The 24,700-nt window shown below is 41.4% G+C and overlaps 1 protein-coding gene across 11 annotated transcripts in view; it reads left to right on the top strand.

Annotated features, from left to right (window-relative positions):
- CACNA2D3 (calcium voltage-gated channel auxiliary subunit alpha2delta 3) overlaps window positions 1–24,700 on the top strand; it is a 732,114-nt gene that overhangs the window by 362,866 nt on the left and 344,548 nt on the right. For all 11 annotated transcript variants that reach the window (XR_006282707.1, XM_038411603.2, XM_038411604.2 and 8 more), the window contains one exon: window positions 8,384–8,497. Coding sequence is in view for 10 of the 11 variants with exons in the window: in XM_038411603.2 (XP_038267531.1) it covers window positions 8,384–8,497 (114 nt within the window). In the remaining variant the exon portion in view is untranslated. The remainder of the gene's footprint in view (window positions 1–8,383; window positions 8,498–24,700) is intronic.

The following is a 24,700-nucleotide window of genomic DNA, read 5'->3' as shown; positions in this document are numbered from 1 at the left end:
ACAGGGGCCAGGCAGGATGGTCCCGCGGGCTGTAGTTTGCCCAACTCTGCTCTAAGTGCTCCAATAATCACTGAGCTTGTCTATGTTCTAGTTTTCCATAATCATTCCACTTTGTGGCAGAGTTCTTCATACTTCACTATATTTTATGTTGTTTTGCTGCTGGTATCTCAATATCAATTAACATGGTCTTGTTTGTCTTCTTTTCTGTAACAGCTATGTCCTGTTTGCCAGCAGCATTCAGTCTGTGAAACTTGCCAGTTCCCATAAAATCTTAGCCTCTTCATTCTCTAGAGCGCTTTCGAATCAGTGGTTGTAATTCCACATGGTTCATTTAAATGAGACCTTGCCCCAGAGGCTTCAATGCAGACACTTGGCAAACTCATTGTGTCTGTTCATATATTCTTCTTCGAGTGCTTGCTCATATCAATTCCAGTTAGGTGTGTGCATGCACTGTGTGCACGGATGTTGAAAACGTTTCCTTAGCAGCTACCTGTTCGGCTGGTTGTGGAGCCCCTTGGAGTGGCGCCGATATGGCACTCTATATACGACCCGGTCAGCCCGACCCCCCTTCAGTTCCTTCTTACCGCCAGTGATGGTTACTGGAACAGTGGTCTCTTGTTCGCAAGTGCTCCACTACTCCCTAGCTACTCTACTTATCTTTATTGTGAGTCCAGTGTTTGTTATCTATTACCTTTAGGGTTAAGTGTTGTCGTTAACACATGAAGGGGTTTCCCCTTCAACGAGTGCCCTTCGGGGCCCCGGAATATGCCATCCCAGGGCTTCAAACCTTATGGCTCCTGCGGCAAGTCCATGCCCATGGGTGATCCCCATGACTCCTGCCTCTGGTGTCTGGGAGAATCCTATCAGGTGAATAAGTGCAAGATTTGCAAAGTCTTTAAACCTCGCACTAGAATGGAGAGGGACATTAGAGTTAGACAACTCCTCATGGAGTCTGCTCTCCATCTGCCTCAATGCTTGACCCCGAGTGCCTCGGTGCGGAGCGCACCTCCAGCAGTGCCATCTTCAGCGCTGAAGAAGGACTCTGCATGCCTTTCTAGGGCTCGGCGGTCCCCCAGGGCCCAAAAGCGCTCCCCCTGGCACCGTTCTCACTCCCCGGCCACTCACAAGAAGCAGGCCATGGAGAAGTTCCCGCGAAGGCCCGAGGCGGTAATCGCACCCGCGTCAGAAGACGGTGCAGACCAGGGGAATAAGGCCAACAGTCCTCCCAGTAGGCCTCATCCTCCACGGGCCCCCACCTCCCTGGGAAGCCCTGTACCGCTGGACTCCCTGCATCTTCAGGTTGAGGAGGTCATGCTGCCTTCCATGCCCGACACCCTTGAGACCACCAGAGGCCTCATTGATATTACGGTGCCTAAGTCTCCAGTCTTGAGGCCCACGCTATCTTGAGTCCTGGCTCCCTCAAGGGGCAAACTGGCAGTCTTCGGGCTACCTGCTCCCAGACCAGCTCCACCGCACTGCTCTGAGTCCTGGCACTGCCATACTCTGCGCCGGTCCAACTCGCGGCTCTGGTCTTGCAGCCCTGATCCTCGGAGCCTCTCCAGCTCGAGGTGGTCATCAGCTGACAGGTCGTGGACTCGCTTGAGGTTTAAGTCAATGTCTGAGTCCTCGCGACACCACTTGTACTGATACCGTTCCCTGGCGCAGCACCGTTCCCTGGCGCGGCACCGGTCGTGGTCACACTCCTGTGGTCACTACCCACCAAGATGAAATCCAACATCTTGATGCCAGTCGACCTCTTGGTACCACTCCCCACAACAGCACCGTAGATCACCGTCTGGGTCCCGCAACTCCGCACGGTTGGAACCCCCCCAACACAGCGTACCGCTCCTCCTTGGCCATCCCACTTCCAGTCACCCTCTCCCAGGTCGGGCAGGGCATCGGGAGTATCAGAGGCACCCAATCATGTCCGGGCAGTCTCAGACGGGACGCTTCGGCACCCCACGGCCAACCCCAGTGGCAGTTCTGGACTCCCTGGGCGTACTACCTCCAGGTGTCCATCCACCATCATGTTCTGGGTCCTGTGTTCCCGAGGCAACTATCAGTCATCCTCCTCCAGACCCCGCAATAACCCTGGATCCAGCCTCACCCCTAGTGGAGGCTACACCCAGTGCCCAGGAGGAACCGGAACCAGTGGACCAAGGGGTGTCTCGGACCCAATCTTGCCGGTTGCCTCTTCCTCGTCTTCACCAGATGAGGCTTTGGTGGGCACATCCACATCTGGTCCCCCTCACCCGCAGGAGAAGTAGATACACCAGGCACAGACCATCGCACTCTCCGTCTGGATAGGGCCAGGGGCAGTCCAAGCCTCCCCCACCACCAAGGCCCTAAGCGCCCATTTTGAAGATGCGCACAAGGATGGACTACCAGTCCATATCCCAGCCGGTTATCCTGCCTTCCTGAACCGTTTATCCTGCTTCTACCGTGCATGGTCCCTTAGTACGTCGGACCATTGGTCCTCTGCACAGTAGAGGCGGGCTATTCTATCCACTTCTGCTCCTTCCCACCCTCCCAACTCCCTTGTCCGTTCCTATTCAGGGACCCCTCTCATGAGCAACTCCTTATCCAGAAGTTACAATCCCTCCTCGCCCTAGAGACTGTGGAGGAAGTGCCTCAGGAACTCATGGGCAAGGGTTTTTACTCACGTTACTCCCTCATTTGCAAGACAAAAGGAGGTCTACAGCCCATTCTGGACCTCCGGGAGCTCAACAAGTACATTGTCAACTTGAAGTTCCGCATGGTCTCCTTGGGCACGATCATTCCCTCACTGGATGCAGGAGGCTGGTATGCCACCCTCAATATGAAAGACACTTATTTTTACATCTCAATCACTCCATCTCACAGATGTTTTCTTTGTTTCATGGTGAGCAAGATGCATTATCAGTTCACAGCCCTCCTGTTTGGCCTGTGCACAGCTCCCTGCATCTTCACCAAATGCATGGCGGTCATTGCAGCCTTCCTTCGCCGCCACCCCGTGCATGTCTACCCGTACCTAGACGACTGGCTCATACGAGGCCGGTCCTACCAGCACATGGAATCACAGGTGCAATTGGTCAAGGACACATTCGATCGCTTGGGCATCATTCTCAATGTTAACAAGTCAGTTCTCGCCGCGACCCAACAATAGAATTTATCAGAGCAGTTCTGGATGCAAATCAAGCGAGAGCTTTTCTCCCAGAGGCTCGACGGCTAGCCATTGCACATATAATCACCAGTCTTCACGACTTTCCCACTACCACAGTGAGGTAGTTCCTCAAGCTGTTGGGCCACATGGTGTCCTGCACTTACATGGTGCAGCATGCCAGATTGTGGCTCAGGCCCCTACAGGCGTGGCTGGCATCTGTATGTCGCCCCGGTCACAACAGTCCGGACATGGTGCTCACCATCCTGGGGCACATCCTCGATTCCCTGCTGGACCCCCTCATGGTGGGCGCTGGGGTCCCATTTCACCCTCACCAACCCACTCTGACCCTTGTAACCGATGCGTCTGTGCTGGGTTGGCGAGCGCATCTCAGAAGCCTGATGACTCAAGGTCTATGGCAAGTAGAGGAACTGGCCCTACACATCAATATCAAAGAACTCAGGGCTATCTGTCTTGCACGCTAAGCATTTCTGTCCCGCTTGCAGGGCCATTGTGTAGTGGTGCTAACAAACAACACCACGGCCATGTTTTGTTTAAACAAACAATGCGGAGCCCAGTCATCTCCTCTATGTCAGGAAGCCCTCCTACTATGGGAATTTTTCTAGCCCATTTCATCTTTCTCCCAGCTTCATACCTGCCGGGCATTCAGAACATACTGGCAGACAGCTTGAGCAGACACTTCCTTACTCACGATTGGTTGATCCGCCCGGACATTATCCACTCTGACTTCCACAGCTGGGGGTTTCCCCGAATCGATCTGTTGGCCACACGGGTCAACAGGAAGTGCCCAACTTTCTGCTCCTTCTGGAGTCACAGTCCGGGATCCATCGCAGATAGCTTCCTGATCTCATTGTCCAGTCAGTTACTATATGCCTTCCCGCCATTCCCCCTGGTCCACAAGGTCCTTCTCAAGGTCCGCAGGGAGAAGGCAGATGTCATACTGGTGGCCCCGGCTTGGCCTCGCCAGTGCTGGTACCCTACTTTCTTGGATCTGTCGATCCAGGCCCCGCTGTGTCTACCTCTCACTCCCGACCTCATCTCACAGAATCACAGTTGTCTCCTCCATCCGGACCTACAGTCTGTTCACCTCATGGCTTGAAGGATCCGTGGTTGAACCAGGCTGAGCTCGCCTGTTCGGACTTGGTGAGACAGGTGCTCCTGGAAAGCCACAAGCCTTCTACCAGGATGACGTACAAAGCAAAGTGAAAAAGGTTTTCCATTTGGTGTGCCCAATGGCAGGTGCTTCCACTTCAGGCCTTAATCCCGCGCATCCTAGATTACCTAGTGCACTTTGAAAGACCAACATCTGGCCTTCGACTCTTAAGGTCCACCTCATGGCTAATTGGCATTCCACCCAGGAACTTCCGGGTATTCCGTGTTTGCACACCCCATCGTGGGACATTTCCTAAAAGGGCTGGAAAAGATCCATCCCCCAATGAAGCCCCCTATGCTGGACTGGGACCTTAACTTAGTCTTCTCCTGCCTCATGGGTCCCCCTTTTGAGCCGCTAGCTTCCTGTTCTCTCCTTTACCTCTCCTGGAAGGTTGCCTTCCTAGTGGCCATCACCTCAGCACGACGTGTTTCTGAGCTACAGGCCCTCACGTATGAGCCACCATATAGCATCTTCCATAAAGACAAAGTTCATCTTAGGCCTCATCCAGCTTTTCTGCCAAAAGTTGTTTCCAGTTTCCATGTCTGCCAGGATATTTTCCAGCCAGTTTTCTATCCAAAGCCGCATTCCAATCTTTGAGAGCAGCAACTGCATTCACTAGATGTCAGAAGGGCGCACTCCTTCTACATAGATAGGACAAAGCCCTTTCACAAAATGGCCCACTTGTTCTTTGCTATAGTGGAACGAATGAAAGATGCTCCAGTTTCTTCCCAGCGGATGTCTTCATGGATCACCATGTGTATTTGCACCTGTTATAACTTGGCAAATGTCTCTTCGCCCGTTGTTATAGCTCATTCCATGAGAGCTCAAGCTTCCTCTGCAGCCTTCCTAGCGCATGTATCTCCAGGAAATCTGCAAGGCTGCCACATGGGCTTTGGTGCACACCTTCATGTCACACTGCATCATCGTCCATCAATCTTGTGATGATGTAGCCTTCAGCAGGGCGATTCTTCAGTCTGCAATACCTTGACTCCGACCCCACCTCCGAGGTAAGGCTTGGGAGTCACCTAACTGGAACTGATATGAGCAAGCACTCAAAGAAGAAAACACTGTTTCTCACCTTTTTTGTAACTGTTGTTCTTCGAGATGTGTTGCTCATATCTATTCTATTCCCCCCCCCACACCTTCCCCTCTGTCGGAGCTGCCAGCAAGAAAGAACTGAAGGGGGGTCGGGCCGGCAGGATCGTATACAGAGCGTCATATCAGCACCACTCCAGGGGGCTCCACAGCTGGCCCAACAGGTAGCTGCTAGGGAGAAGTTTCTGACATCCGTGCATGCGGCGTGTGCACACACCTAACTGGAATAGATATGAGCAACACATCTCAAAGAACAATAATTACAAAATAGGTGAGTAACCTTTTTTTCTCTCCTAGCCAGGCTCCTGCAGGGGTTCACATGCTCCACCATCTCTTCCTTTTGGGAACACATTCTGCAGTTTGGGGAGGAGTTCTGGCAGTCAATTTTGTTTCAGTCATAATTAACCCTTGAGGATGGCTCTTGTGCTCTCATAGTGAGGCTTACCTTTTAGAGGTATCCTTCTACAAGCCATGAGTTTGTTATCCTCTATATCTAAGGGGTACGATCCTTCACCACCACTATCCCTTCATTGATTTCTATATAAATCTTTTGAGTCTGTCTTTGGTGATTTGCTTTGTCTTTTCTTCTATGCTTTCTGGGCTGGGATGCACACTTGGCCATTCCTTGTTACTGCAACCAGATGATCTGTTACTCTGACTGACTCATTGATTTCAATGTTATTCTTCATTGTTAATGGCTTGACCTCCATCAATAGCAGACCTTTTCCGTCATATAGTTGGATGTACATCCTGTCCATGTCTTGTCCTTTTCAGCCCGAGGTGGTCTTTGTGCCTTTCGTGTGTACTGTTCAGCTTTTTGTTCAGGAAGCAGCATCCATTGCATGCTAACACTATCCAGAATTGCCATAAGAACTTTCCACATTGTTGGTAAACTTGTGATTGGGATGGTGGCCTCCTTCCTTTTTTTTTTTTTTTTTTTATATATGGATGATTCTCCCTGTCACTATCTTGGACATCCATTCTCAAACATTTATTATGTAGTTCAAGTAAACAATCATGGAGAGTTGTTAGGCATTTCAGGCAGACTCCATGCATCCTATCTCATCTGGATGCATTCTGATTTTTCATTCTTAGTACCTCATCTATTTCTATCTTTGACATTCCTGTATATTCCTCTGTTATGTGGCTTTTAATTTTTTCTCTCACTTTTTTAATACAGCAAATGAGACAGCAGATTGTATGTCCTCAGACCAAATTTCCTTCCATTAGCACTAATATTCTTCCCCATTATTTACTGGCTCTCTGTTTTTTTCCTATTCTGCTTTTAAAGTTGATCTGATCAAAGAATCTCTTAGGTTATCTTGTGAAGAGTCTGTTCTCTTGATATTGACAGCTCTGTGCTGAATATCTTTCACACCTAGGACTCAGTGATCAGTTTCTATTTGCATTGTTCCTTCACAACTCTCAAATCTCTTTCATTGAGCTCATATTTCATCTCCAGGGCCATTCGCTTCTGTTTTCTCTTCAAATGATATTTTAAAATTCATTCAGTAGGCTGATATCCTGATGTAAAAGCTTAATCTTTTGGTTTAACCTTTGTTTTCATGGGGGTACTTGAATATAGGAGTTTTCCAGTGGTTCAAATCTGCAACTGGCTTGATGTGAAACTGTTGAGCTGCTACTGTTGCTGTAGCATAAATTATATTGTTCAACTAACTAACATGTTTTGGTCTTACAGCTTCCTTGAGAGCTTCATCCAGTGCTTGTACTGTATCCTACAGTCTTTGCTGGTCCTCATCCTTGGTAGCATTGGTCAGTGCTCAATGTCTTCTATATGTTCAATAAATAAAACATTCATATTTCCAGTCCTTTCTTCAGTTGTTTCACTCATAATTGTCCTCTATATTTCTTTCATTTGTGGCTGATCTTTATCATGTATCATTGCATCTACCAATATATTTTGCATGTGGTTCATCACCACTAATTTCCCTTTTTGGGCTTTCAGTTGCCATTTCCATAAATGGAATAAAGGAAAGGAATATTCTATTTCCTCCTTGGAATAAAGTTTTTGGTTGTCTGGCAAGTCTATGCTTGGTAATTTCTTTCTCCATATTGTTGTTGTTTCTCTCCTTCCAGTGTTGGAGCATTCATTTCCTCCAGCCTCTCTCTTCTGGTTTTGCAAAATTCAGTATCAGATCACTTCTTGATTTTCACTGAGTCCATTTCACATTTTTGTCAACACTGATCTCCCGTTTTCTTGGATTCAGACTCAAGATATATTCCTGGATCAGGAACTGACTTCCTGTGTGACCTTGGAAAAATGACTTAATTTATCTGAGTTTGTGCCACATTTCCTCATCTGTAAAATTGGCATGATATTGCTTCTTAACACACATCAATTGATACATGGATTAATATTCACTTAGAGTCACTTAGATACTGTGGTTTTGTACTTTGGTATTTGTGTAATAGAAGAAGAAACAGTTGTTATGAGGTATCCACTAGGAGTTGTATGACAGCCTGGTAAATTTGAAGATATGCATATATAAATACTAAAATTTCCCCCAAATAAAAACTTTATAGGAAAGAGTCCTTAAGGAATGCAATCTTCCCTTGAGTAGCTTATGTCTACTGTGATAACAAAAACAAAACAAACAAAAAATACTCCCACCCCTCTGATATTCCACAGTACTCAATGGGAGGATTTGGTTCCATATGGGCTTTTCATTTAATGGGTTATTTTTTGCGGGGATAGGGAAAATGCTAAGGATGCTGTATTTATGAATGTGTATCTTCTAATTGATCAGATTGTTTATACCACTCTGTGGATACACAATAATAAATGGTACCTCTTTTATTATACAAAGTATAGTGTAATAGATGAATACATATATAATAAAAGATTACAAAAATTATGTGAATGTTTCTTTAACCTACACACTGCGCTCAGTAGAGCTTCTCTATAGGACCTACACACTTAAGTCTGTTACTCAAATGACTGTTTCCTTTCACAGTTCAATCACACAGGACAAGGGAGTATTTGCAGTCAAGCCATAATGCTGATCACTGATGGTGCTGTGGACACGTATGATACAATATTTGCAAAGCATAACTGGCCAGACAGGAAGGTAAGTACAGTACAGACACTGTTTGATGGAAAACCTGAATGTTCTTTATCCATGAAAAATGTATGTCTAATGAAAAGTTTCCTAAACGTCTTTGTAATAATTTACTTAGATAGATGGATGTTTCTCTAATGACAAAAACAATACTTATATGATATTGTCTAGGGATGAAGGTGGCCTTTCAGTGTATTAATGACCTTCTCAGGATAACAACGTGGTAAGGAAATCATTACCTCTGGGGTCTGTTTTTAGGATTATATGATGTTTCCTCAAAGAGAAATCATAAAAATGGAAATGTTACATTCATTTTTCTCCTGAAACGTTTATAAAGAAAGCAGCGATGGCATGCTGCTTTTAGGAGCCAGAGAAGATTGTGTTGTGTTTTGTGGCTCACATTGGGCAAGTGACATACTATATGGGTAGAATAGGAGACAATATGGCACTTACTTATATTTTTGTGTATGGCAGAGTCGGGGACAGAGTTAGCAATTGACAGTAGATCTAATTAAAATACCTATTTTGCTCTACATACCTTGATGAGGAAATTTGCCCAAACAAACATAACTAGTCTGTCAATTAATATGCTCTTGGTACTGGGCCCTCTTGCAGTTCCTAGTTGAAAAAGACTCTTGTATACATTGCATTCCAATGTTAAGTAGTTTTCTTTTCTCTTGCAGTTTGTTTTTGAGCCTTGCTTTTCTATAGAACAACCATGTTTTAAGGAGGATTTTGTTTGTCAATCTCGCTGTTGTGTTATATACCACATATATACACACAGTCACATATTAGCTCTGAGTATTGTTGATTAATATGGAAATGAAACCTGGGGTTTCAACAATGCATGGAATAATACCTAACATATCTGAATATGTTTTGGCATGATTTTTAGTAAAGTTTCTTTCGCTTATTAAATTTCATTTATTTTCTATACTAATTTTCCTTTTTACATAAACTAAACCTAATTTATTAACAATTGGGGAGTGAGAGAAAATGGAAGATTATGAGACTGTCTTACTGTTTCTGTTCTACGCATAGTCTTAGAAATGTTATGCTGATTACTATCATTTCATGTATGGAAAAATGACACACATTTTTGCCATTTCCCACTGGTTAAGAGCTTTTAATTCAGAGAATATCCATTAGTGACTAAAAGCATCTGAAGTTCTATTCCCCTCTTCAGAAACCTTGCTCACTCCTTTTGTAACTCTCCCTCCCTACAGAAAAAAGTTCATCACTTTTGTGCCTTTGTAAGTACCCATTGAGAGGCATGACATCTGTTCAAGAATGCAGATTTCATGAGATTCCGTTTGCATATTGTAGGGAGAGCAATAATATTTTTCTTGAGAAGAGGAGCTAGTCCTTGCTCAATGGAAATAATGAAAAAGACAATATTTGTTAATTGCTTGGGACTAATTTTTTGCCCTAGTCACCTTGTTGCTTCATATGGCAATGTTCTTACCTGTGATTAGTGTAGACTAAAGGAATGTACTGTGTTAAAGAAATCTCTTTGGATGTCAACATTTGCATGTGTACTTCTCATAATTGGATGGTTCGCATCTCAACTGCCAACTAAGTTGAAATGTAACAGAAATGTTTTATATATCTAATAGCATGCTTCAAGAAACACTTTCATGCTTCATCCAGAAGAAATTATTTGCACTTCAGGCATAGACATACTTGACCTTTTGAGTTTGTGTTTCCCTAATTTTCTGAGGTGCATGTTGATCAGGTGAATTTTTTAATGTATTATATCAAGTTATATAAGAATATGATTTTTTTCCCCATTTGACCTCTATTTTTATTGTTAAAGCATGGAAAAGAATTAATAATGAATAACTTTTTCAATGGCAAGACTTTCAACTATTTTTCTGTTCACAAATTAACCACAAGCAAATTGTGATTTTTCTTGAATGTATCTGTCAATTGAAATGATTCACCAAATAATTATGGGAACAATACAATATTTGTATAGTAACTTGTTTGTCCGAAGTTTGAATATTAAAAATTTTAGCTGTTTTTTTAATTAGATTTATTGTAGGATACGTTTTGTTCCCTAACTGGCTCAGTGTTACTCTTAGAATTGGGCTTCTGAGGCAAATAATCTTGCTTATGAATTCTAAATTCACTTTCCATATATTCTCTCTAACATTTGCTTAAAAATCTCTGTTTCCATAAACAGTCCAGCAAGCAAACTTGTACAAATGCCTGTATTTAAACTTGTACCGAAATGCTTGTGTTTAAAATATGTAAACAAATATTTGTGGCTTCCCCAGTATTCATCCAGCTGTAGTAGTGTTTTGAGACAAAGTAACAGACTATAACTTGGATGTGATTATGCTGAGTTAATATTTTTAAACAAATGATTTATTTTTCAGTTGTCATCTTTTCAAATTACAAAGTGTATGTATGGGGAAAACAAAATTCTCCATTTTATTCTTATTCAGAATTATTCAAAGCTGTCAATGTATGGTTTTCAACCTCTATTAATAGCCTGTGAAGAGTTAGTTGTGAATACTTGATCTATGAATTTCAACATTCATGCTGTATTGTTTAGTTAATTAAATCATGTAGTGGTGTTTCTCTTCTCTGATACGATGATTTATGAGACTAATCAACACAGCCCTACTTGCATATATTACAATTATATGTATACTTTAAAATTTGCTTGCAGTGAATAGTTGCGCATTTAAAATAAAATTTGCCTTTTTGCAAGTAACAACCCTAATAAAACTTAGCTGCTTGACCAAATACAGAAGATGAGGCATATGGTTGGCACTAAGTTATCTTTTTAATCTGAATTAGCATTTGTTGCATTTTTCCCAGTCTTCTCATCTCCAGTTTGGATATAATAGATTGACGATACAAACTGAAAATAGCTCTAAGTTTTTAAAAAAGCCATGTCAGATGCTTAGAAATAATGAGGAAATATAATAGTGCCATTTTACCAAGTGTATCTTGTGATGAAAAGCTTTTCCTCCCAGAACTATGAACTTCAGTGCATCTCGTCTGTCGTCTTGTGTTTTCTGATAGCTTTTAGATACATCTAGCAAATGCTAGTCTATAAAGAAGATCTCAGGGCTCCTTTAGAAGCATGTGTTCTCCGCTAAGGCCTTATGTTTTCTTAAATCGTAGGGTTAGAGCTAAATATTGCTCTCCGTTGAACTTTTTCTTGTTAAATGGGAGAGGGCATCAGGAGCCTCTTTCCCGCCTGTATGAACAATATGGGAGGATCTCTCCATAACAGTCAAGAAATCTGGTTAACCTTGCAAACCCTTGTGCTACGTTCCCAAACGGCCATTGTGTGCAGAAGGAGTATATCTGGGCCACTGATAACTAGCACAGAAGCTGCGCGTCAGGATGCACTTTACAAATGTGCTTTAGGGAACTTTCTTTCTCCCTAATCTGCCATGAGGCTCAGCATGGGTAGGAGTCCTATAGCAGAGAACACACTGCTCCAGGGCAGTATTTTTTCCTTGATATTAAATAAGGTACATTTCCAAAAGCATTGTATGTTAACTAGAGTGGGTTGGAAATCTTCCGATGAAATTTCTGAAGGAAAAATATTCCAGTTTGTTGAAAGTGAACCGTGCAAAAATGTCTCCTGTGACAAAAATTCATTTCAAAGGGAAAATTGAAAAAAAGCAATGTCAAAGCATTCCATTTCAACCATTTTGAAACTGAACATTCTGATTTTCCATTTCAGTACAACTTTTCATTTCAATTTTTCAGACTTTTTATTATAAAATATAATATAAAATAAAAAAAAAGTTGAGATCAGCTCTGGACATTTCAGTTTATCAAAGCAAAACATTTTGATTGACCAAAACTGCAATTTTGTAAAATTTGGTTTTGTGGGAAATTTTAAAAATGTTTTGATTTTCTGTGTTCCTGCATGGAAGAAATTTTGAAATTGTCAAATTCCCTCCAAACTAAAAAATCCAATTTGCAGTGTTTGCTTAGGTTTTTCATGAATGTAGCTTAGTACATGTTGCTTGAAAATTGAGCCCCAGCATGTTCAGTCATTGATATGAAAACCTTATCTGTGCTTCTTTACAAGATCGCTAAAACAATCCTGATATTTGTAAGGTGTATGTTTAAACTGAACTAAAATTTTTCTACCTCTTTCTTTTTGTTTACTTTCTATCCCATCTTCTCATCTTTCCTAGCACTTATGTCTTATTTGTCACTTAGATACTGTGGTAGACAGGGATGGGCTCAAAGAAAACGTTTATGGCTCAAATTCAGAATGGGACTTAAGCATGTGTCTACCTCAATTACCTTGTTGAATAAGGATTTTTCCCATACACTAATAATGTTAAATGATGATAATATGCCATATCTAGTGGCAGCTGCTACATCCTGTCACACATAGAGAGGGACAGATTCAATAAACATAGCTGACAAACTTATTCGTAGGATCCTTGGCCATTTTTTTCTTGTGTCAATAAAAATCTTTTTTTTTAATTATGAGAATGAAAACCAATTTTTGTCATATACATTTTCATTTTTACTCCTTTATTTTCAAACTATACATCTTCTTGCCTTAGGCAAAAGGTAATTTTTCTTAGATCTGTATAATCATTGATAAGAGCACTGTATTAATAATCATCACAGAAATATTCCATTCGGTAATTGGTTGAAAATCTGCTTCTCACTGATAATACTTTTAAGTAAAAGTAAAGAAATTCTATTGGATAATATTCAGAACGTTTGAATGCTCCGTTTCCAACTAATCCATGAGAGCAGCTGCCATGAAAGCAATATTGTTCATTTGGGGAGGCCAGACTAGTTTTGTGCATCATCTGAAGAATTATTACCTTAGAAAGGCTATTCTAAATGAGCTTTTGGACTGTTCCTACTTGTGAGAATATTTTTTTCCTTTTTTGTTTTATGCCCAAAAAAGCCCAACCCACCCAAACATATTTAGATACATTCTCATCCTTAATATGTATATCTGGTAGAGTAATTTAAATAACACACCATGTTTGTTTGAATGACTCTGGTACTGGAATTGTTAATGTCTTTCTTTATTTTCCTTTTTAATAGTTCTAAATAGAATCTTAACACTTTAAAAACCTGCAACTTCACACTATAAATGAGTTTTACATTGTTACGTACTTTTCTCATATTCATACAAACTACCTTCACTGTTCTCAGGTTCAACCACTTCATTACAACAAATCTTAACAGCACACTGGCCAAAAAACAAAAATACGCAAGTGTATCCAGCTCCACTGAGTATTTAATATATTCATACAAAAGAACAGCTTTCCAACATGCAACCAAAATTATTCTTAACAAGGATAGTGTTTGTTATGCTTTCTCGCTGGAAGCAGCACCTTGAATGGTCCTGTTCCAAAACATATCCTGTTTGATTCCCAAGGATAACTTTTGTATATCAGCTGAAGCAGTAAGTGAATTAGATACATGCTTTTGGTATCTGTTGTTGCTCCCACTACTATATTAAAATGCACGGTAAAAATTGTTGTCAATTATTGATCAACTGCATACACTAGGACAACTTAAAATGTATAAAAAGAAAATCATTTTATGGAAAACTGTTTTTCAAGAAAACAAAAACAAAATTCTTCAAGTTTGTCTCAGTAAGCCACTGATGACAATAGTTCTCTGTTCATAAGTAATATGATCCCAGTGCCCTTCTTTTGGCAAGAATTCAAGCAGTTTTCCCTGAGATGAAACATAGCACCAAGGTAATCTTGTTAAATTGCCATAGCATTTCCAATGACCATGTACGATTACTTCATCCCTCCTCTGAAAGTCAGAACTTGCCCTCTACTGTCATGCTGGGTATTGATTGTATACTCATAACTCAGAGCAAAGAGGACTACCAGTTTAATGAATATTATACTTAAGAGATTTTGAAATGATAAAAGTTAACAAGAGGGTAACAAGTGAGCTCCTACATAGGGATGGAAAACTTTGTAGAAGGCCAAGTTATCTAAATGTTTAATCTCACTTCTCCACACATCCCCTCCTCCTGTCTGTCCATGTATCTATCTCTATCTAGGTACTTATATAGCCTTCATCATCATAGTATATGAGCATCTCAAAAAAGGTGGTCTTGGGGTTTTTTACCAGTATTCATTTCAATTTGTGTTCTCTGGCACCCTCTCCAAGAAAGCATTTAAACACATACTTAAAGTCCCACTGAAATCAATGTTATGCTTAAATGCTTTCCTGAATCAGAGCCTGTGTTAGGTTTGGATATCATCTTCTTGGCTCGATGTTTGCCAGGTTACTTATTTTCCACATGTATTGGGGCAGCACTCTCAAGAAGCCAGAAGGATCAAATAATTTTTATTTTCTGGACCATCTCTGTTTCAGAGCCTTCATTTGGTGATGGTTTGGCACATTCAGTCTCTGGAAAGGGAAAGAGAAGCATTAAATTCACTGAACTGCAGCACTCCCCCCATAGGCCTGTAATCTAATCTCTAAACCAGGGAAGTCTTCATGTTTATAATTGAAGGTACAGTTTTAAAGCATTGCACACTATGGTAGATATGTTAATCCCATTGTTTCTTTATTTTTGTATATGTGTTCTCAGTTTCTTAAAACTTACCCGGTAAAGTTCAAGGACCAGAGCCCACCCTGGCTGGTGCAGCAAGGGGGAAACAAAACTCTGCCTAGTGTGTCCTCTCCTACAGGAATCCTGCTGGACAGGTTAGGATTCTTCCTATCAGGATTGAGGTGGGTGGAAGGAGAGAAAGATGGAAATACTCTGGAGCATGTTTGCTGTTCTTAAGAAGCGTGGAAGCAGTTCTTTGATCTTCTGCTGGCCTACACTTGTGTCTAAGAGTAGCATTTGTGGAAGATAGCTTGTGGCCTAGGCACTCCTGTTGTTTTGTGGACCACTATCTGTTGGAGATGTAGTACATAGGTTGGCACATTGGCTGTCTATCTTGCTCCTATTGTTCTTGAGTGTTCTGTGGAAATCCTGCTTTGCTGGGATTTTTTGGAAGGGAAATATTTTCTCTATGCTCTTTCCTTCCTTGTGAACCACTGCAACTCTTGCTTTAGAAGACAGACTTTATCTGTATTAGCAACCACTTAAGTAATACAAAAGTCAGGAAATACTGTAATGGAATCTTTACTCTTAGTTCCAAAGGGCTGTCCATGATGCTGAAAATCTTGTCAGCAATTACTGCCTGAAGTATTGTCTGGATAGAATTGTTGAAAAAACAAATCAAACAAATATTTAATTATCACTTAGTTTTTACTTTGAAACTACAAGCATTTATGTACCAACTTTTGCAGCAGCTTCATGTGGCAAGCAACATTTCTATAGCTTTCTAGATATTCATGCAGTACTTAAAATTAACAAGCAACTCAAAGATTAATTACCTGAAACTTTCTGGGTTTTAGATTTCATAATAATACGTCACGTTAGCCAACAAAAGTAACCAGATAATTACTCCTTAATTATGTGGCACTTAAAAGTATATGTTATGGGATCAATAGTTATAGCCCAGTATCCTGTCTGCCGACAGTGGCTGGTGCCGGATGCTTCAGAAAGTATGAACAGAACATGGCAGTTATCAAGTGATCCATCCCCTGTCCTCCAGTCCCAGCTTCTGGCTTTAAATTAACAGTTTAAAACATTAGCTCTATCAAATTAATAAATATAATATCTGCTTTTAATAATGGTGTGTTTTGTTTTACTAAAAAAACAATGCAGTAAGCAATACAGCTGACCAAAAAGCTACTGCATGTTAAATGCGGTGCATGAGATGAATATCTGTGTACTTTTAAACTTTTAGCCCCATAGAATACCTTTGGGGATCTTTCATAAATAATGGATGAGCATGCTCTTTGCTCACCCTCCTTTTCACAAGGGTAAATGAAAGTATTAAACATATTTTCATTTATTTTGTCTGTAAACAACCTTAAGGACAAAAGTGAAATAAAGTGGGCACTCTGACTACAGGCTAAGGGGAAATGGAGAGCTGCATCGTGGCATAACAGTGATGACAATTTATCTATTTCTTCAGCTCTGTCATCTATGGAATATGAAACATTTTCTAGAATTTTAACCAAGTTTCCTTAATTTAGGAACGTGCTGATGTTGCAAACATGGAACATTAGTATAACAAATTGAATGTCCTGACTACACTATTGTCTGGGTGTTATTAAATTGATTTTCTTTTTCTAAAAATGTTGAAGTACTTCAAAGGCAATTGTTATTACCATTGTGCGCACTGTGTATTTTATTATTAGTTATCTCAAGAACAAAAGGAAAGACGCCATACATATTGTAGTCTTTGTAAGCTACAACATAACTTAGGTTGATTATCTGTCTTTGGAGGCCCCTCTGCGGTGGGATAAAAGATTGTGTGCCAAACAAAAGCTCTTTGTGATTCTGGGATAAAGGAAAGTTACTGATCATAGAACTGTTAGAGTCCTTGATTCTGGGATTTCCTTCCATCACCCCTTACCCTTTTGAAATATTGCTTAAAAGACACATTCAAGAAATACATTTATATGGGTGAAAGCTTTCACCCTATTTGTCCCCTACCTAGTAAAAAGACGTGGAACGTGGCTACTTTCCCCAATATTATTTTTATTGACATAGCAGCTAGAAGCTTTTGTCACAGACCAGGACTGCCCTGAACTAGGTCCTGAACAGACACAGAACAAAAAGACAGATTGTAAACTCTTTGGGGCAGGGACTAAGTATAAGACAATAGATGGAGAAAGACAGTGGAGTACAAGGAAGCGGTGAGGCAGTACTGGGCAGCAGGGTAGGCAGTAGTCTCAACAGACAGTTTTTTGTTTCAGTTAAAAATAACACAGAAGTGTCTGAAAGTCAGCCATTCATAGCTGTATTCTCTAATTCAGAATTCCTAGATGATAGAGATTTCTATTAGGAGACCCTGATCTTAATTTGCTACAAATAACTCCTCTTATCACTTAAAAGCCAAAAAAAAGAGGGGGGGGGGATTTTGTTAAAATAAGAGTAATCAAATCTCATCCTTTTATGATGTAAATGGATCGGCACAGGAAGGACTACTTTCCCTCATGGAAAGAATTATGCATTTGGCCGCAATCATGTATTGGCTGATGCTTCCTGAATGCTTCACAAATTTTAGTGGGAATAATCATTTATACCAATTAAAATTTAGACCCAACGTGCCTTTATCCTGTTTAAACGTTTATCAACCAATCAGGAAGCAGAAACACTATTATGTTACTTAGGGGACCAATCCAACTTGGCTAATAATTAGTGAAGAGTCAAATCAAACAGACTCGTGGTTTGAAATGTATTTGTCCGAACTATTTGGCACTACTTATGAGTAACAAACACATATGAAGAAAATCAGGATAAATTTGCTAATAAAAATGACTCCATTTATTGTATAGTATTGAGCACAGGGCTGTGGACAGTCAGGCCTAGCAGTTGGAGCAGGAATCAGAGACCAATGGTGAAATCTAAGTCCGAGCCAAGAGTCAGAGCAAAGGGTCAGAACTGAAATCAGAGCTCAAGGGTCACCCTTGGATCTTAAGAACAATGAAAAATCAATCAGGTTCTTAAAAGAATAATTTTAATTAAAGAAAAGATAAAAGAATCACCTCTGTAACATCAGGATGGAAAAAAATTTACAGGGTATTCAGATTCAAAACACAGAGGATCCCCCTCTGGGCAAAACCTTAAAGTTACAGAAAACTCCCTCTTAACACAGGGAAAATTCACATAAAACAAAAGATAAACCAATCCGCCTTGCCTGGCTTAGCTATACTGGTTGCAATATTGGAGACTTGGATTAAGATGGGTTGGAGGAGATGGATATCTGTCTGGCCTCTCTCAGTCCCAAGAGAGAACAAACACATAAACAAAGAGCACAAACAAAAGCCTTTCCCCCCACAAGATTTGAAAGTATCTTGTTCCCTTATTGGTCCTTTGGGTCAGGTGCCAGCCAGGTTAGCTGAGCTTCTTAAACATTTACAGGTAACAGGATGTTGCCTCTGGCCAGGAGGGATTTTATAGCACTATATACAGAAAGGTGGTTACCCTTCCCTTTATATTTATGACAAAGACGCATACTGTTGGCAGAAATATTAAACTGAAAACACTGTAGATACTACATAACATAGTGGTCATCTGGATCTGACAGGCCGTCTCTCAACCCCCGGTTCCAGTGCAATGTCTTGTTGTGTTTGTACTACAGTGAAATCATCCAATGCAGACTGGGTATTGGCATAATCTGCTCTTGGTGCATAGGCAGGTGCAAGATAAGAAGCATTACATACCTGCCCATCAGAAAGTTGATAGGTGTAAGGTCCCTTCTTCTCTATTATTTTAAGAGGAGCTGTGAATTTATGGTCCCCTTTGCATAAAATTCCAGGTTTTCATATTCTAATGAAGGAACCACACTCAAACTTTGGTTCCTTAGCACCCCACCGCTTGTCTGTGAAAGCCTTAGACTTTGCTTGGTTCTGTTCAACTGTTTTTCTCACAGCATCCTAATTTGGATGATGCCTTTACAGCATCACAGCATCAGGTTGTGCCTTTAACAATCTAGCAATGTTCAATTTAGTATTCATCTGTTTCCCATGCAGTAACTCTGCAGGTGATCTTTGCGTTGTGGCATGTCATGTAGCCTGGTATGCTTGCAAGAAATCAGTAGTGAAGGGTATCCACAATTGCCCTTCCAGTTTAGCAATTCGCAAACTCTTTCAAACTTCGGTTAAACTGTTCGATTTCCCCATTGGCTTGAGGGTAATATAGGGATGACCTTCTGTGTAAAATGTTCCTCTGTGCTAGAAAAGTTTCAAACTCCAGGGAAGTAAATTGACTACCATTATCTGAAACCAGTTCTTTGGGCTTACCTTCCCTGGTAAAAACTGAAGAGAGGAACTTAATTACTGTAGCAGAAGAGATTTGTGATGTAAACACTACCTCAGGCCATTTACTGAAATAGTCTATTAAAGTGACGGCATAACGGCAGTCAGGTGAACCAGTATCAAAGGAAAGGGTCCAACAATGTCAATCACCACTTTTTCCCATGCAGATTCAGGAAGAGGAACAGGCTGTAATGGAGGGGTACACGTCACTGCTGTCTTATCATGCATTTGGCAAGTGACACAGGGATTTTATGAGTACTTCAGTTTGAGAGCCCATCCCTGGCCACCAATACAGACCCCATAATCATTGTTTGATTTGGACAATTCCTTGATGAGTATGAGTTTTGACTGTAATTCTTCTGGCACAAGGAGCCGGTGTGTACCTTGTAGCACACAGCCATCAAACAAAGTAAGTTCATCCCAAACTCTAAAACAAAGCAGCAAAACTGGGTCAAGGTTTTTAGGGTGACTGGGCAATCTCTTTGTCAGAAATTCCTGTAGTTTTTGTTGAATTGGACACACTGAACAAGCAGCTTGAAATTGTTCTCTTGTAACTGCAGTGAGAGTACTTGTAATAAGCGCAACCACTACATCCTCATCCTCCGGTGGACCATCTGGTGAAGACAAAGGCAGGCGAGAAAGGCAATCAGGGACCACATTTTGGTTTTCAGGCTTATATTCCAGTTCATAATTGAAAGAGAGTAGTCTTGCAGACCATCGAGCAATACGGTATCCTGCTTTTCCCCATCCTTTTGTGGTGAGCAACGTCGTCAAAAGGCTGTGGTCTGTGCGCAACTTGAACGTGCGGCCCTACAGGTAAGTTTTCCATTTTTCAATAGCCCAGACATAAGCAAGTGCTTCTTTTCCGACTGTAGAATATTTTCTCTCAGCATTACTTAGTGTCCTTGAAGCAAATGCAACAGTCCTCTCTGCGTTGTCCTCATGCAGTTGTGTGAGCACAGCCCCAAGTCCATAATCAGAAGCATCAGTAGTTACAACTGTGGGCAATTGGACTGAATAGTGCAAGTACCGGACTGTGTACAGTCAAGTCTTTCACCGTTTCAAAACTAGCTTGTGCATCCGTTGTCCACACTAAGGTCGAACTTCTCTGTAGTAATTCCTGTAACGGTTCAATGACAGAACCATAATTGGGAATGAATTTTGCATACCAGGAGATAAGAGCCAAGAAGGAACGTAAGGTTTGCCAATCTGTTGGAGGAGGAGCATTTGAAATTGCCAGGATATGATCTGGATCAGGTTTTAGTCCAGCCTGTGAAATCGTATGCCCCAGAAAGGAGAGTTCAATTTGTCTAAATTTGCATTTGGACCTGTTGATCTGGAGGCCTCAGTGCAGTTCAGTACAGACTGCAGGTCATTGTCATGCTCCTCAGCAGTATTTCCAAACACGATAATATCACCCAGACAGCCCTGAACTCCATGGTGATTCTTCAGAATCAATGACATCATTTTTTGAAAGGCACTTGGGGCAGATGCGAGACCGTATGGAACATGTTTAAAACAAAATAGTCCCTTGTGTAATAAATGCTGAGAGGTGTCTGCTGTCTTCATGCAACATAACCTGGTGGTATGCGCTCTGCAAATCAAGACTAGAAAACATCTTTGCTCCACGGAGTTCTGCAAATACTTGTTCTTTGCGAGGAAGAGGATGGCTGTCAATCACAGTAGCTTTATTTGGCTCCCTTAAGTCCATACAAAGGCAAATGCCTCCACCCTTCTTCTGCGTCACTACTATAGGTGAAACCCATAGTCGATCTCTTCAATAATGTCCTTTTGAACTAGTTTTCTAAGTTCCTCTGAAACAGCTTCCCTGACTGAAAATGGTAAGTGCCGTAACTTCTGTTGTACAGGCATCACATTATTCCGCATTTTAACTTTATGCAGAAACCCATAAGCACAGCTGAGTTTCTCCTCAACTTGGTGTTGGGTCCCAGCTGAAAATGGTGTGTGTACTGCAAGAGTGCTTTGCTGAGGAAGATCAATTCATCCCTTAACTACCCTGAGATTTAAAGCAACCAATAACTCTCTGCAAAGGATAGGAGTGCCTTTGTGACAATGTAGAACTCTGCAGTTATACAGCAATCACCAAAAGTAACTGTTACTGGCAACAGCAATGTACTGGAATATGGTTTTTCAAATAGCACACCAAGTGAAGTTTGGGTTCAGTAAGAGGCACATCTTTAAAGTAATGCAGATAAATGGAATCAGGTAGTATAGACACTGCTGAGCCCATATCCAACATTAGCTGAATAGAGTGTGGTTTGCCTGAGGGTATGGTAGAAGCGTTTACAGTGCACTTTATCTGTTCTGGAATGTGTGCAGAAGTGATTTTGTCCACGGTTAGCACAGTAACATCTGGTATTGTAACTGTATGCACCTGTTGATTGAACTGGCTACTGTGACATACTTTAGCAAAATGAGAGGGCTGGGGCTGAGACCCAATAAGAAAAGGCTGGGAGGCAGCCAATCAGGGCCAGGGCTGTGCCCTATAAAAGGGCTGTGAGCTAGGAGCTGGGTCAGTCTCTCTCTAGCTTTGGAGAGAGATGGACCTAGCTGCCTGAAGGGGCAAAGCATACCGTGGACAGAGCCGTGCTTGGGAAGGGGCAGGCAGAGCTGGGGAGCTCAGGCCTGGCAGCCTCCCAGGCTGCAGCCTGACAGGAAGGCCTAGAGAGGTACTGGGCTGGAGGGAAAGGCAGCAGGTCCAAACTGCCCTTGCCACTGATGAGTGGCCATTACACTGCAGTCCCCAGTGAACAAGGGCTAGATGATGACTAGCAGTAGCCACTGAGGTGGGGTGGGCTTAGGGGGTTGGGGGTTCCCCTGGGAGGGAGACCCAGAGAGTGAGGGGACTGCTGGAGCAGAACCCCAGGGTAAGTGGCACTGGAGTCCGGGAGGGACACAGGGGCCTGAGGTAGGGAGTCACCAGCCAGCAGAGAGCGCTCCGAGCTGGAATCGAGCTAATTCCCAGGGTAACCAGCAGGAGGCACCGCACCAGTGAGCATTGCTTTGCTACAGTGAAGATTTAGGTGAAAAAGAAGAAACAGCTTCCTGGAAATCCTTCATTCGTAACTAGTGTGCCTGGACCAGTTGGAGGTCATGGAGGTGCTCCCAATCTGGTCTTCTGTGGATAGCACTTCCCCTGGTGTCTAGTCTGCCAGCATTTATAGCACATCGATCATGGCAGCCAGATGGTAGTGTGGGAGCGTCCCTCACCCAGAGCCCTGCAGGCCAGGGTTCTACTGGATCCTTACACCAGCAATTCCTCTTTAAGGATGCGTGGTTCAGCAAATGTACCCATTTCATTTTGGAAAATGTGCCCAGACTAAGACCTCTGTTTTAGAAATAGTGGTTTTGTGATGAATTATGTCATCCATTTATGGAAATAGTGAGATCATTTATTTATTGTAATCCTTCAACAGCATGATAAAATTGTTTTTTAGTCAGTGTGGTTATAGCTGAACACGGCTGCAATTTACTGAAAACCAGAACATAGTTCACAGTCTCCATTTATTTTTAATTACTTTTGCTTATAGTGTATGTATCTTCTGACTTAAACAAAACAAGCATGAGAGAGAGATCTGAGGCACAGTCAGAACTGATATATTGTACAATAGTAACTTAAAAGCTCTGTGCAGTATCATGAGTGAAGAGAGCTCACCATGCATACTGTTAATCGTTCACTACCAAAAAAAATATGAAACTATAAGTTCATATTAGCCATGCTTAGTCAACTAGGTCTTGCTGTATAAAGATGACAGTATTTAAAACAGTATTTCAGTGTATTAGGTACAAAGTGAAAGCAGTTGATGTTAGATTAAGCATCTTCATAAATCGCCTATTTTAAAAATTGACTGCTAAAAATTTTGAAATTGTCTGCATTTATATGGGGCTAGACTGTCACTTTACAGTCTGCCCTGATCAAAGGGCAGCCTCAGTGTTCCCCTGGATGGAGAGGAAGTAAACTACAGTGGCACTAACTGGTTTCTTGTATGTTCTTCTGATGGATCCTGGACTAGTTTGACTTCTGGTCTGATGTGGCATAGCAATTCTCATGTCCCACAAGTGACTCTGAAGTAATTAATCAAAATATAGACAACCTAAAAGAAAGGATTGTCCTTTTCCTGTTTTCTGTAAATTCAGTCTAGATGTTGGGAGTATATTGCACCCTAATTTGGATAGTTCTGCAGTCCTTTCTCAGGCAGTTGGAACTTTTGCATGAGTGAAGATTGCAGTATTTGACACACGTATGTATATATAGTCCTGGCAGAATTAATATGAAAAGTCTAAGCACATTGCTTTCAAAGGCTTAAAGTTATATTTTGTTTAGATAGTTAAATTGAATGTAGAAGTTGGCAGTTTGATGTCTTAAATAGTAAATTAAGAGAAGCATGATGTGAGACATAAGAATTGCTATGCCACATCAGACCAGTGGGAGAAAAAGTTACAAGAAGAGAAAATTCAGGGTTTGGTAATAGTATGTCTGAGATTCTGTCATCATCTCATTATGTATGCATTGCATGGTATTTCTTGCTTATCTTGTTCATAGCTAGCAAATACTGCTGATGGAAAGTATAAGAGTCAAATGAAGTTTAATTTTTATCCAGATTATTACTATTATCCTGTGCAGAGCCTGATTATGTAGTAAACTCCACTGTCATACATTGAGGAGTCATCATTTGTGTACACAGGATCATACTGTACAGTACACTCCTTAAGGTCTCAATTCTGGAAAGCACTTAAACGTGTGAGAAATCCCAGCCCTGCTAAATAAAGTATTAAAGCACAGGCGTAAATCCCACTGAAGTCATACATATAAAGTCAATGGGACTCAAGCATGCACTGGAATGCTTTACTGAATTGAGGACTGAGTGCTTATTATCTTAAGAGACCTCTCTTTTAACTTCTGAAGTAGGATCATCTTAAATGTGTATACAATAGGTGCTTATAAATTACCTTTTTATTCTGTGTTTTATATAATTTGCACTTTTGTTTATTTCACTTTATTAGTAGAGAAATTACCATTATGTCCTATAAACTGACATAAGAACCAGTTACCTTTACTCTCACACTTTTTTGGAAAATTTGATCGTCTCTGTAGACTTAACTTTTGTGTCTCACTCTTGATGGGAAAAATGTGCTGAAAAACTGATAAAACGTGCAGGTCTCTGTAAGTGTTCCAAATGAAAGAGTGATTTTTGCTATCATCATATAATCCTCTCTGTTACTCTTACCTTAATCATTTCTATAAAAAGAAAACTGACATGAAGAGATTTATACATCTGAGTGAATGTGTTCTGTTTCTGTGGGATAATACTTGTGCATAGACTT

Source organism: Dermochelys coriacea, chromosome 7 (assembly GCF_009764565.3).
Source record: "Dermochelys coriacea isolate rDerCor1 chromosome 7, rDerCor1.pri.v4, whole genome shotgun sequence".
Taxonomy (NCBI): Eukaryota; Metazoa; Chordata; order Testudines; family Dermochelyidae; genus Dermochelys; species Dermochelys coriacea.
The sequence above is the reverse complement of the archived record's forward strand: the minus strand, read 5'-3'. Positions and strand labels throughout refer to the sequence as shown.